This window comes from Sarcophilus harrisii, chromosome 3 (assembly GCF_902635505.1).
Source record: "Sarcophilus harrisii chromosome 3, mSarHar1.11, whole genome shotgun sequence".
Lineage (NCBI taxonomy): Eukaryota > Metazoa > Chordata > Mammalia > Dasyuromorphia > Dasyuridae > Sarcophilus > Sarcophilus harrisii.
The window spans coordinates 520669730-520682856 of record NC_045428.1 but is presented as its reverse complement, the minus strand read 5'-3'; the positions used below and the strand labels follow the sequence as shown (position 1 = coordinate 520682856).

At 37.9% G+C, this 13127-nt stretch overlaps 1 protein-coding gene across 13 annotated transcripts in view; it reads left to right on the top strand.

The window, feature by feature from the left end:
- RCBTB2 (RCC1 and BTB domain containing protein 2) overlaps positions 1 to 13127 on the top strand; it is a 49539-nt gene that overhangs the window by 22772 nt on the left and 13640 nt on the right. For all 13 annotated transcript variants that reach the window (XR_004233281.1, XM_012545284.3, XM_031961933.1 and 10 more), the window contains 7 exons: positions 565 to 723; positions 1192 to 1342; positions 4248 to 4414; positions 5180 to 5338; positions 5986 to 6093; positions 9471 to 9613; positions 12569 to 12759. Coding sequence is in view for 12 of the 13 variants with exons in the window: in XM_012545284.3 (XP_012400738.1) it covers positions 565 to 723; positions 1192 to 1342; positions 4248 to 4414; positions 5180 to 5338; positions 5986 to 6093; positions 9471 to 9613; positions 12569 to 12759 (1078 nt within the window). In the remaining variant the exon portion in view is untranslated. The remainder of the gene's footprint in view (positions 1 to 564; positions 724 to 1191; positions 1343 to 4247; positions 4415 to 5179; positions 5339 to 5985; positions 6094 to 9470; positions 9614 to 12568; positions 12760 to 13127) is intronic.

The following is a 13127-nucleotide window of genomic DNA, read 5'->3' as shown; positions in this document are numbered from 1 at the left end:
ACTTACTTCAGAGGTTAGAACTTTGGGTGCCTGTTCTAGAATTGTCTTTGGGCCTGCACTCTAATTTTGGTTGTGACCTTCCTTCTTGTCATTGGTTTTATTATATGCACCAGTTCACAGCAGACAGTACCTGGGACAGTGCACTTTTTGCTATGCCTTTTTTCACAGCCAACCTGAAGAGCAGAGCTATGTTTAAAACCTTTTCAACATTTAAACTCATAGCCCAATAATTTATTTAATATTACCCAGTCTTGAATGATCTACCTATGTCCTTAAAAAAAAAAAAAGGAGACTTATTGGTCTGATTCTATCCCAAGGCCCTGATATTTTGTAGTTTCACTGGGCAATTAAGGTAGTTTTGTTCGCAGTGATCATTTCTTCTGTGTGAGAAATTAAAATCATTATGGTTCATTAAAATCATTAAAAAGTTCATTCTTCTTTAAAACAATATTAACTTTGGTGCTTTAGAAGCTACTGTAAAGCCAGTGTTATACAACTAAAAGGGCAAAGAAAAACCAGCTTTCCCACAAATATCCTTAATACTTTTTTGCTTTTTCCTCTCAGGTAACAGAGGATGGGTTTTTGTCTGCACTGAAGATGCTAGATGTGGGAAAGTGGCCAATTTTTGCCCTTTGCTCACCAGATGAACTGAAATTAATTCGTCAGGCCTGTGTCTTTGGCAGTGCTGGCAATGAAGTTTTGTATTCTACAGAAAATGATGAGGTAATTTGCAGAACAAACCAACATTATCTGTTTTCAGTCATTAATCTTAACCCTGTTTGCCTCAATTTCCTTATCTGTAAAATGAACTGGAGAAGCAAAGGGCCAACCACTCCAGGATCTTTGCCATGAAAATCTCAAATGGGGTCAGGGAGAGTTGGACATGACTGGAAAAAAATGACTAACAACTAATGTAACACTGTCTTTATTTTTGGGAGGTATTGCTCATCCTTTAACATGGGGTCATTCTATGGCATCTTAGATGTAGAAGTGGATCAGGATTTAGAAGTCCCCTTGTCCAACCCCATTTTATGGATGAGGAAACCAAGGCCGGGAGACTTGCCCAGGGTTACATGAGACATTGCTCTGGAGCCCTTGCTCTGATTCTCGCTCCATTTGGCTTCTCTGTGTTTCTTAGTTTGTGCTTCTCTCGCAGGGACTTGATGATGCTGAGAGCTTGCTTTCTCACAGGTTTTTGTGCTCGGCACCAACTGTAGTGGCTGCTTGGGAACAGGGGATATCTTGCATTCCATTGAACCGCGTCGTGTTGATCATTTATGTGGGAAAAAAATAGCCTGCCTGAGCTATGGAAGTGGTCCTCACGTCGTCATTGCAACGGACGGTAATGTAGGGGTACAGATCCCCCTTTTGTGCATAGCATGAGCCTAGACTCTGCCCCGTGGTGAGTGAGCCCCGTGTCATGGTTGAGACTCCATGACGAGCCCACTGTAATTCTGAATATGTAGTAAGTGTGGAACAGAAACTTCACATTCATAGGACGGGGTTGGCTCTGCCTCCAATGAGCTGTAGAGACAGGCACATGTGAATGTAATGGAGCTTTGAGGGTGCACCAAGGCAGTTTAGTTTGCTTTGGTGGGAAGAGGCCTTTTAAAATACAGTTAATTCCTTCATATGGTATTAATTAACTCTGATTTTATTGGAGAGGCTCTAGAACTGTTTATACATCCTGCACAAATGGTCCTAGCCTCAGTCTGAGAAGAATAGAAGTAGCATTTGATGAAATCTTTGTTTCATTTTCCAAAATGTGGGAAAGAACAGTCAAACTACACAAGTCAGTTCTTTAAGAGGATTGCATGATATATGGTAAGAATGACAAAATTACTTAGATCAGATGTAGAGTTTTAACTAATTCTTTTTTCAAAATGTAGTTGCCGTTAAAAATGCAATTACAATAACAAATATTATTACTGGTAACATAGCACATTGTTTTTTAAAATAAGTTTTATTGATTTTTTTTTTTTGTTTTTAACATCAGTCATTTCTAGATATCTCTTAATCCATCTGTAATGAGGCCTTTCTTGTAATAAAGAAAAAAGTTTTAGCAAAACCAACTAACAAAATATGTCTAAGAGTTTTATGCAGTAGTCTACACCCATAATCCCTCACCTCTCTCCTGAAAGGAGGAAAGTATTTCTTTATTTCTTCTCTGGGTATAGGATGAGTCATTACAAAAATTTAGAGGGGATTAAAAAAAAAGCAAAACATGATTAGAAATGAGAAAATCAGATGGGAGAGAGATGAAGGAATATAGATTGTGAGCTCCTTGAGGGCAGGGATAATTTCATTTTTGTCTTTGTATTTCCAGCACCTAGCATGTTGCCTTGTATGTTTTAAATGCCTAATAAATGTTTGCTGAATTGAATTGAATTGAGTTGAGTGCAAGACTTATTTAAGCTAGACAAATTGGGGAGAGTGGAAGAGCAACAGATATTAAATTTTGGATAGGATTCTAAAGATTAGTTATGTTTTCTGTTTCCACTAAATATAAATCAAGAAAGAGCAGACTTAATTTGCAGTGAGATTAGGGGGTGGGGAAGGAAAAGGAATTGAAATTAACGTTAGGCAGAGCTTCATGAATTTAAGGGTTGTTTAAACAAAGTATTATCAAATTAGGTTCCAGTGTTTCATATTTTGAATATTATTAAGAATAAGGTTGACAGTTATTTCATAAAACTGAAAAGGACCCTATCATTTTACAGCCAAGTTAATTGAATTCCAGAGAGTGGGAATTACTGAGCCAGGTTTAGAATTTACTAGGATCAGAGCCACTACCTCTATGCTTTCTCTCCTTTGATTAAGACCCTTTTTTCACATCCTCTCCTCCACTCCCCCTCCCCCCCAAAAAAAAGAAGTGAGAAGGGGACACAAAACAGTGTCAATGTAAAGATTGGTCTTTAGAGTTAACGGGACTTCTCTTTAAATCCCAGAATTTCTTTTATAGTAGGAGGTAATCCTCTGTTTCCTTCCCTGAGTAATCTTTTTAAGTGAATCATGTGGTCTGGTAACCAATTTGGTTTTTAAAAAAGAAAAGAAAAGAACTTTAAAATGCATCTATAAACCATTTAAGTTTCACACTAAAGTCCAAACTGAACAATGTCAGAATTAGCCACATAATCTTGAAATTATCCTCGTAAGATCTGTTTTAGGAAACAAAATCAGCATTCTAAGAATTGAGACACCACCATTAAAAACAGTAATCATTAGGCCTCCATGAATGTGAATAAATCTTTCTCTGCTCATCTTCTTTACATTCTTCACTAGATAGATTTCTGTAAAGGAATCATAGAATACTGAAAATAGCACCAGACAGACTCACCACAGCTAGGTTTTAGTTTCACTTCCTGTTTGACACTAAACAGTTCATTTAATCTGTCTGGCTTTTAGTTTCCTGATCATAAAATGTGTGAACTACATTAATTGCTTTCTGAGGTCCATCCAGCTCCAAAAGGCTATGAACAGAATAATTTTAGGAAAATTGGTTTAATAGATAACCATCTATTGCTTAGTATCAGATGTTAGGGATTACTTCAATATTGAATAAATATGCAAAGAAACAGATCCTCAATTTTCTCATATGTAAGATGGAAGTAATAATACTTGTATTATCTTCTTCATATTCCTTTTATGAGAAAAACACTATAAAATGTTATAGTTAAATTTGAATGTTATTGTGATTTCTTCTGGTAATTCTTGCCTAATGTTGGCATGAATATTGTTTGGAGTTCAGCATAACATATTGCTACTTACTTAGAGTCAGTATGTCACAGTGGGTAGAGGATTGGCCTTTGAGTCAAGAGGATCTGGATTCAGGTATTGTTTCTGACAAAAGAGCTATGAGATCATGGGTGGACTTTGTTCAACTTTTCAGTGCCCTAGGCAACTTTCTAAGATTATATAAAATATAGAAGTGTTACCTTGACAATTCCCCAATATAATGAAGTAGATCTGAACCTATTCCCTCTTTACACAAACAAAATAAGATCATTATTTATTAGAAATCAGTCTTCCAATTTTTAGGGCTTCCCATTGGCTTTCTGCTAAGAAGAGTCATCTTATTACCCAGGAGTGCAAAGTTTAGACTTTTCAGAAACTTTACAGTATGGGTTTGCTGGGTGAAGCTGGGGGAAATGACATTCTAACTCAGTTTCATTTATTGAATCATTATGGCACATAATTACTTAATAATTCCCATGCAAATTCTTTATATTGCTCTTTTTTATTTTCAGAAGGAGAAGTGTACACCTGGGGCCATAATGCTTATAACCAGTTGGGCAATGGGACAACTAATCATGGTTTAGTACCTACCCATATCTCTACCAATTTAGGAAACAGGAAAGTCATTGAAGTGGCCTGTGGGTCTCACCATTCCTTGGTGCTGACATCTGATGGTGAGGTAAGAGTACTCAACATAATATATGTCCTGTTCTCTCTCTGTAGGAAGAATATTAGAGAGATTCTTATGACCATTCTTCCCAAAATGGTCAAATGGCTGGAGTAACGATTTGGGAATTTAAAAGTTGGCACTTAAGTCTCTTAAACTTTTCTCCTTCCCCCTTCTCACCTTTATCATGACTTGATCTTATTCTCTTCTTCATTTATTAATGAGCTTGAATCCTACCTTTGTCAAAAAGGTAGATAATTTACCTGTAACATTTTGAGATTTCTCTGACATTGTTTTTATATTGTGACAGTGAAGTGCAAAAAACCACTAGGGATGAATGTCTTCTATTGAAATATAAGAGGGGTCTATGGAAAAAAAGTTTGGTCAAATGTGACATTGTCTGTTATTTTACAAAAAAAAATTTCTTAAGTGGAAAGTACTTATCAATGTTTTTTAAATTAATACACACACATACACAAAGACTCACACATATGTGAAAAGGCAGCAATTTGACCTAGTATGTATGTTAATTTAAAAAACACTATCAGATATCAGTGACAAAAAATGATGACTTCAGCAGCTCTCTTATTTGTGACCCTGGTCAGTCACTTGCTCCCTGCTAAGTTTTTCACATTTGTAAAAAATCTAGGCGCCATGATCCTAACAGGACTATAAACCTGTGATTTATTTACTGTAATTAGCAAGTGTTTCATTGTTCTTTTGAGATAATTCTAGAATTAAATGTGGATAAGAGATTCTTGCTTTCTCCTTTAATAGGTATTTGCCTGGGGTTATAATAACTCTGGACAGGTTGGATCTGGCTCCACAGCCAACCAACCTATCCCTCGAAAAGTCACTGGCTGCTTACAGAACAAAATTGCTACAACCATAGCTTGTGGCCAGATGTGCTCGATGGCTGTGGTGGAGAGTGGTGAGGTAAGTGGGAGCATTCTGCTAGGAATGATGGACATTTGGTAGTTTGAGATTTATTTTGAAAAGCAAATTCTCATGTCCTGCATCAGTGCTTTCAACAAACAGTGTGGTCTTTGTCATCTGGGTTTGTGGTTTTTGCTGCTTACAGAAATTTACATCCTGCATCCAAATCCTGCACCTGGTCCCCTCCTGCTGTTCTGGTCCTTTTACTCTTTACTCTCCCATGCCCCATGTATTCCATGCCTTAGTAATATTGGCCTCTGTGCTGTTCTTCACATAAATGACTCCCATCTCTTGACTCTGGACATTTTCTCTGGCTGTCCCCCATGCCTGGAATTTTCTCCCTTCCCATCTCTGCCTCCTGGGTTCCTTTCAGTTCCTTTGAGTCTCAGATAAAATCCCACCTTCTATAGACAAAGCCCCTTTAATGTGCCACTCTTCATTTCTTTCTGAGAGTATCTCTAATTGATTGTGTATATATATTGTGTGTCTACAAAATTGTTTGTCTATTGTCTTTTCCTTTACATTGTTAGTTTCTTAAATGCAGGGACTGTTTTTGCTTATATTTATATCTCTAGCACTTGGTATAGTACCTTAGTACATAGTGGGCACTTAATAAATGCTTATTGATTTTTTTGGTCTCTTTCAAGGTTTATGTGTGGGGGTACAATGGAAATGGGCAGCTTGGACTGGGCAGCAGTGGCAATCAGCCAACGCCCTGCAGAATAGCAGCTTTACAAGGCATTCGGGTACACAAGGTATGTTCATCAGGTCATATTTTTCAGTGATCTGTACAACAAAGAAACAATATATAGCCAATGTCGTTTTAATAGCATGAGTGTGACTTGAGCATCACAGATTATTTCAGCAGAAAATATGTCTCTTCCCCATTCCATCCCTCTCCTTTCTCCCCAGACACTGTCCTGTCCATCAAGTTTAGCTATCTTTCAGTAGATTTATACTTTTGTATTCAAGGCGTTCAGCTCTTTGGTCTCCATATTTCTGTTCATCTCAACCCCTGCCCTCATATTCAGGGATTTCAGTATGGAGGCTGACTTGCCAGATTAGCAGCCACCTCTGCTCCAACTACCTGTATCTTCCCAGAAATTATCAGAATAACTTTTCTGTCAGTATCACCTGTAACTAGGCTGCCTCCATGATTTTAAGTTCTGAATTTCTCTTTAACCATGATGTCCTCTCCATCCATTTCTTCCTCTGCCTCTTTTCTCCAGTCCTATCCTTTGTCCTTGAGGCCTTCTAGTACACCCTGTTCTCCCAGTTCATCTCTGCTGATATTTCTTGTCTTTACAGTTTTACAGTAAGCAATTCAGCTATCCACTATGCTCCACCTTTAAATCTCTTTTCTCTTTTGTTCTACTGCCATTCACATTTTCCCATTCTCCAGCTTCAAATTTTCATCTACTCCTACTTTGCAGATAAAAATCGTCCACCTCTGGGGTATAGGACAAATTTGTTTTCTGTGCTTAATTAGGTCCTCACTGCTGCACAACAATCCTTTTGTTCTTCCTTGATTGACTATGATATTCCCTACAGCAACTAGTGCACCCCTTTACTTCCCCCTTTCTCCTCATCAGGAGTATTGAACTGTAGGAGTTGGAACAGAAGTTTAATTCATGCAGCCTGGAGCCCTTGTCTGGAGCCTTCTGGCTAAATGACTGCTTCTGCTTTCTCTTTCTTTGTGCAACTCTAACAAAGCTATTTGTTTGAGCCCCTGCTAAGTCTTCCTCGCTTGCCAGATTCTTCAGTCTCTCAGCTATATCTAATGAGGACATTACCATCCTGCTAGTCACTGAAGTGTAAACTTCAGAGTAATCCTTACTACAATATTTGTATCCTTGAGATAGCCTGTGTAAAGTTCCATAGTCTTTCCCTCCTCTCCTCTCCCCCCCCCCCCCCCCCCAATAGTCTAAATAAAGAAATTCTTAGTACAGTGCTGGGAACATAGTAGGCACTTTCTAAATGCATATTCTTTTTCCTCCCCCTATCATCTCATTCTCCTTTTTTTCATATACCTATCTAATCAGCTGTCCACTCTAAATAATTCTACCACAATTACCACATCCTCTTTCCACTCATATGACCGTTACTCTAGTCTTTATCTTTCATAACAGGATCAGCACAATAGCTTTCTAATTGGTCTTTCTGTTTCCTGTTTCTTGTCTCCCTCATATAGTTGTCTAGTAAATATTCACAGTTTGGACCATGCTCAAAAACTTCAATGGCTCCCTTTTATCTTTGTCCAAAATACAAACTTCTCAGCCTAGCATTTAAAAACCTTACTTAAATTGTCTTCCTTCTACTTTTTTAGACTTACTTTACATTTATTGTTTATGCAGTAATTTATACAGTGTTCTAGCCAAATTGGAATATTAATTCTCCTTGTCACTCAGTCTTGATCTCTCCACCTGTATACCTTTGCACATGCTGTTCCCTATACCTGGACTGTATTTCCTCTATATTTCTGCTTTTGAGGATCCCTAACTTCCTTTAATAGTCAGTTAAGGTACTACTTTTTCTATGAAATCTTTCCTTAATCTCTGCCCTATACCCCTTTCCCTTCTTTCCCCCATTTGGTAATATTTTCTACTCTGTCAAATTATCTTTGGTATGGGAATCCAAGCAAAATGTAAGCTCTTTGAGGTCAGGTACAATCTTGATTTTGTTTTTATATCCTTGGCAACTAGCATAGTGACTTGCATATTTTTTAGTTCAGACATGTGATTGCATCAGTATGGTGAGCTAATTGATGTGGAAACTCCCTCCATCAGTGCAGATGGACAACTCATTTGTAACTTAGAGCCTTTAGAGAATCATTGGGATCATTGAGAGTTTAAATAGTTTGTCCCTGATTATACATCTAGCTATTTAAAAGAAGCAGAACTTGAACCCAAATTTTACTAACTCTAGGACTAACCTGCTATTTAATGTGTTTTCCATTGATTCTAGGAGTTTATTGCTTTATAATCTCTCTTGACTAGAGTTTCATCTGTAACAGTTAGGTATAAAATTGGGGCAACATTCTTTTCTTTTTTTGCTTTCTTAAAATTTCTTTTATATTTATTTTTTATTTTTCTCAGTTACATTCAAACAAACATTTTTTAACATTTAAAAAAATTATGAGTTTCATATTCTTTCCTTTCCTTTTCTCACTTCCCTCTCCTTGAAAAAGGAAGCAATTTGATTTAGATTATACACAGTCACGTAAAATAATTCCATATCAGCCATTTTGCAAAAGAATATGCAGACCAAAGAACACAATAGTAAAGTGAAAAAGTGTACTTCAATATACTTTTTAGCTATTTCTAAAGAGTTTCAGATTCAATCATATCTTTCTCTGGAAGGGGATAGAATTTTCCATTATAAGTCCTTCAAAATTGTCTTGGATCACCGTATTGTTAAGAATAGCTAAGTCATTTACAGTTGATCATCATACAATATCATAGTTACTTTGTACAATGTTTTCCTGGTTCTGCTCAATTCATTTTGCATCAGTTCAGATAAGTCCACATTTTTCTGAAACCATTCTGTTCATCATTTTTCATGACACAATAGTATTCTATCACAATCATATATTACACCTTTTCCAATCCCGCAGCTTTCAAAAGCAATGAAAGAAATCTTTCTAGAAAGAATACTGCTCATTGGACTAGATTAGGAAATCTGTTATTCTTTGGGGATGTCAGGGAGTCTGGTCTATTGTGCAAAATAGCTTAGTCCACTGTGCTAAACGGTCCTTGCAAGTGGACTGAAACAACGAATGTTTTTTTTTACTGCTATATAGAAGGAGAGGTTATTGCTAGCCCCTTAGCTTTTCTGAGGGGGCTGAGATCCTGTCAAGGGCAGATTCATGCTTTGTCAATAAATTGATAGTGCTTAGAACTTTGTATCTCAGTTTACCTTGATTTCAGTCTTAAGATGCAAATTAAATAGCTAAAGAATTTAAATGACCTTATTGCTTTTTCCTTTAGATTTGGAATTGACACTAGAGGGCTGCGCCCTAGAGAGTTGTGCTTAGTGGCTTGGGTGTGTTGCTACTTTTATTGATCCATCCCAAGGAGATATACTTATTTCTGTCAATTTGCAAGCATGAATGGATTTGTTTCTCTCTTTGCAGATTGTCTGCGGCTATGCACATACATTAGTGTTAACAGATGAAGGTCACCTCTATGCTTGGGGAGCCAACTCTTATGGCCAGTTGGGTACTGGCAATAAAAGTAACCAGTCTTACCCTACTCCAGTCTCTGTGGAAAAGGACAGGTAATACTTGCATTTTCAAGATGAACAAGGAGTAATGTGGCAGAGAAGTACAAAGTATTTACCTTTTTTAGTGCCGGGAGAGGTTGAGTGAGTAATGAACTCTGGATTTGTGACTATCAGCATAGGGAACTTCCAGCATGAAAACTGCCTTGACCAATGTAGATGTATATAGCTCATTGGTAACTTACAGACTTAGAGCATTGAGAGACCAGTTGCCTATGGACATGGGACAGCCAATACAAAAACATGGAGAGAGGAGATGAAGTGTCATGGGTGAGGAACATCAAGACCAATATTATATTGGGTGATAGAGTATGTGGAATTATGCAGAGGTAGAATGAAAGTGGTTTTATTCTTAAGATAATAGGGAGTCACTGGAATTTGTTGAGGCGGAGGGTGTGTGTGTGTGTGTGTGTATGTGTGTGTGTGTGTATTGGGGAGTTGACATGTTTAGATTTGCACTTTAGGAGAATCACTTTGGCAACTGTGTGGAGCATAAATTAAAGTAGGGAGAGAGCTGGGGGAAGCAATCCTGTTAGAAGACCATTGTTTAGTCAAGAAATAATAAAAGCCTGGATTAGTGTAGTTTGTGAATAGAAAACAGGAATTTTTATAAAAGATATATTGTGGAAGTAGAAATAGAAAGATTTGGTAACTGACTGGATAGATGAGGTGAGTAAGAGTGAGGAGCTGAGATTAAAGCCCAGGAACTTGGGTTCCTGGAGTTATGGTGATAGCCTCAAAGGAAATTGAAAAGCTCAGGAAAAGGATAGGTTTCAGAGAAAAGATAATAAATTCATTTTGGTATAAACATTTAGCAGTTTCCTATTATCACAGTTTCCTATGGGTAGCAATTAATATTGACAATGAAAACAGACTATTTGTTTTGAAGAATAGTAATAATCATTAGCCAACATCTTATAGGATAGCAATTTAATTTCACCATCCTAGGCACCAGAAAAGATTCAGAATTTAGCTAGAACAAAATCTTAGATCTCATGCAGCTTATGTTCTTTAATAGAGGTCATATATGTTAATATGGTCATATGTCTACATGAAAGACCAACTTCCATTCTAAATTTATGATCCCAGTATTATTCTATTTGCAGAATATTTTGGCCTACTTGATCACTTGATAAGTGTTCATGAAAAAATTTAAAAGTCCTTATTCATATAACATAGAATTTTAGATTTGGCAAGGATCTTTATGGCAATCTATTCCAACCCATTTCTGAAAAAGACTCATAATTAGGCTAGGTATCATTTAACCTAAGTATTGATATATGCCTTTTAGCTTTCTATATCCCAACCCTCTATATCCTAACCCCCTTACCTCTCATCCCTCATTCCCCCAGTGTTATCTCTTTAAAGGCAGAGACCATTTCATTTTCTTTGGATCCCCAGGACCTAGTACTGTGTTTTCAATGTTGTAGGCCATTAATAAATGGTTGTTGAATCAAATTATGAAAGCAGGGGTTTGAGAAGATTAACATGGCAGTGCGGGAGGATGAATTAGAAGGGTGACAGATTGGAGATCTTGAAAGCAATCGGAAAACTGTCATAGTTCAGCTATAAAGCGATAAAGAATTGAGCTAAGGGTACTGTAATCAAGAAGATTACAAAGGAGGTTTTGATAGAATTTGATAACTAGATTATGGAATGAGAGAAAATAACTAGAAATAATAAACTTTGGATTGCTAAAAGAATGGAGGCCAGTAGCTGAAAGTAAGAAGCCAGGAGGGTTGTTATAAGTGCTAGGGATACAAAGAAAGATAAAAACATGGAGGCTTGAATGGGAAGATGAAGAATTTCCTTTTCTGCTTTGGTGATGAACTATGAAAGATAGGTCACTGTAACTAAACGACCAAAGCACCATGTTATCCACAGGATTCTTCTGGAAATCACCTAAAGGCCAATCTCAGAGTCACCTAGATCTTTTGCATAATGACCTCAGAAGGCCTCATTCCTCTACATAAGAAACCAACAGGATCCTAGAAGGGAGAGTTAGGGGTTTTCAATATATTTTTGGGTCCACATACAAAACTCTTCATTTTTCCCTAGAAATGAAACAATAAAAAGACTTTTTTTTTTTACAGAATATTTTAAAGTAAGAGTTTGTGCAGCATCTTTTTCAGTTATTTAATTTTTGATTTAAAAAAATTTTCAATTAATGTGCAGTTATTTTCTTTCTCCTCCGGAATCTCTCCCCTCTGTTGGAAGAGGGGGGGAAATAAAAATAAAACCCTCATAACAAATGTGCACAGTGAAGCAAAACCGATTCTCACATTACTGCCTTTGCCCATGCCTTTCTCACCCCCACCCCATGTCTGGAACCCTCTGGGAATCTCTGGCTTTCTTCAGAGTACCACTTATGATCCCCCTCCCACACAAGGCCTCCCTTGACTCCCCCCAGTTGCTAGCGCCTTCTGTTCTTTGAAATTACATTGTATTACTTTATATTTTCTATTTTCTTTCCTGTGAACGTGGTGAAACTCTCCTAATAAAATAGCATATAAACTCCTTGAGGCCTGGGACAGCTTCATTTTTTGTACCTAGCACAGTGTCCTAGATGTAATAGACATTTGATATGCATTGAATTGGATTGAACAAGTGAAGTTTAAAAAAAAAAATTTAAATACTTCATTTTATTTCTTGGGTTTCTTGAGTTGTTGCAGTTTAACTGGAAAATGGAATTCATGGTAAGATGTTGTGCATGGGCACACCTGCCGGGAGGCCTGACTAAGAGCCATCAGCAGGATATTGTAGAAATCCTGTAGAATCTTGAGGAGACGAAGTAGGCGTCTCATTGTTGCAGAAGCTACAGGGTGTGGGGGCCCATCCCAGGACATTGTAAGTCAGGACTTAGTCCGGACAGGCTGGAAGTGAAAGATAGGCTAGGAGAAGGTTGCCCCTCTTGGCTGACCGCGGCGCCTTTGGGTTTGCTCCTGAACTTAGAGTGATCGAGATCGCAGCCTGCCACTCGGCGCACACCTCTGCGGCCAAGACCCAGAGTGGCCACATCTACATGTGGGGCCAGTGTCGGGGCCAGTCGGTGACCCTTCCTCACCTCACCCACTTCTCCTGCACGGACGATGTGTTTGCCTGCTTTGCCACCCCCGCGGTGTCCTGGCGCCTCCTCTCTGTTGGTGAGTCTGATTTGGGACGGCGCGTGAGCAGGCATGGGGGACGATGAGAGTGCGGTGGGAGTGGAAGGCATCCCATTTTCCTGGGATCATTCACATCAGGAAAAATGTCTTTTGTGCCTGAGGGGGAGAATGGGACTGGCTAGACTAGGAGCTATGCATCTGTGAATCAAAAACCTGCTTCTTCTAGGCTGTAGATTCTTAAAGGGTCCATCAACCTGTTTAAAAAATTTTTGCAACTCTATTTCAGTATAATAGAATTTCTTTGTAAGCCTGTGTATTTTATATTATACATTTGAAAACCTTCTGAAAAGAGGTCCTAAGACTTCAGCAAGACTCACATATACCATCTGTGATGCAAAAAAAGATTT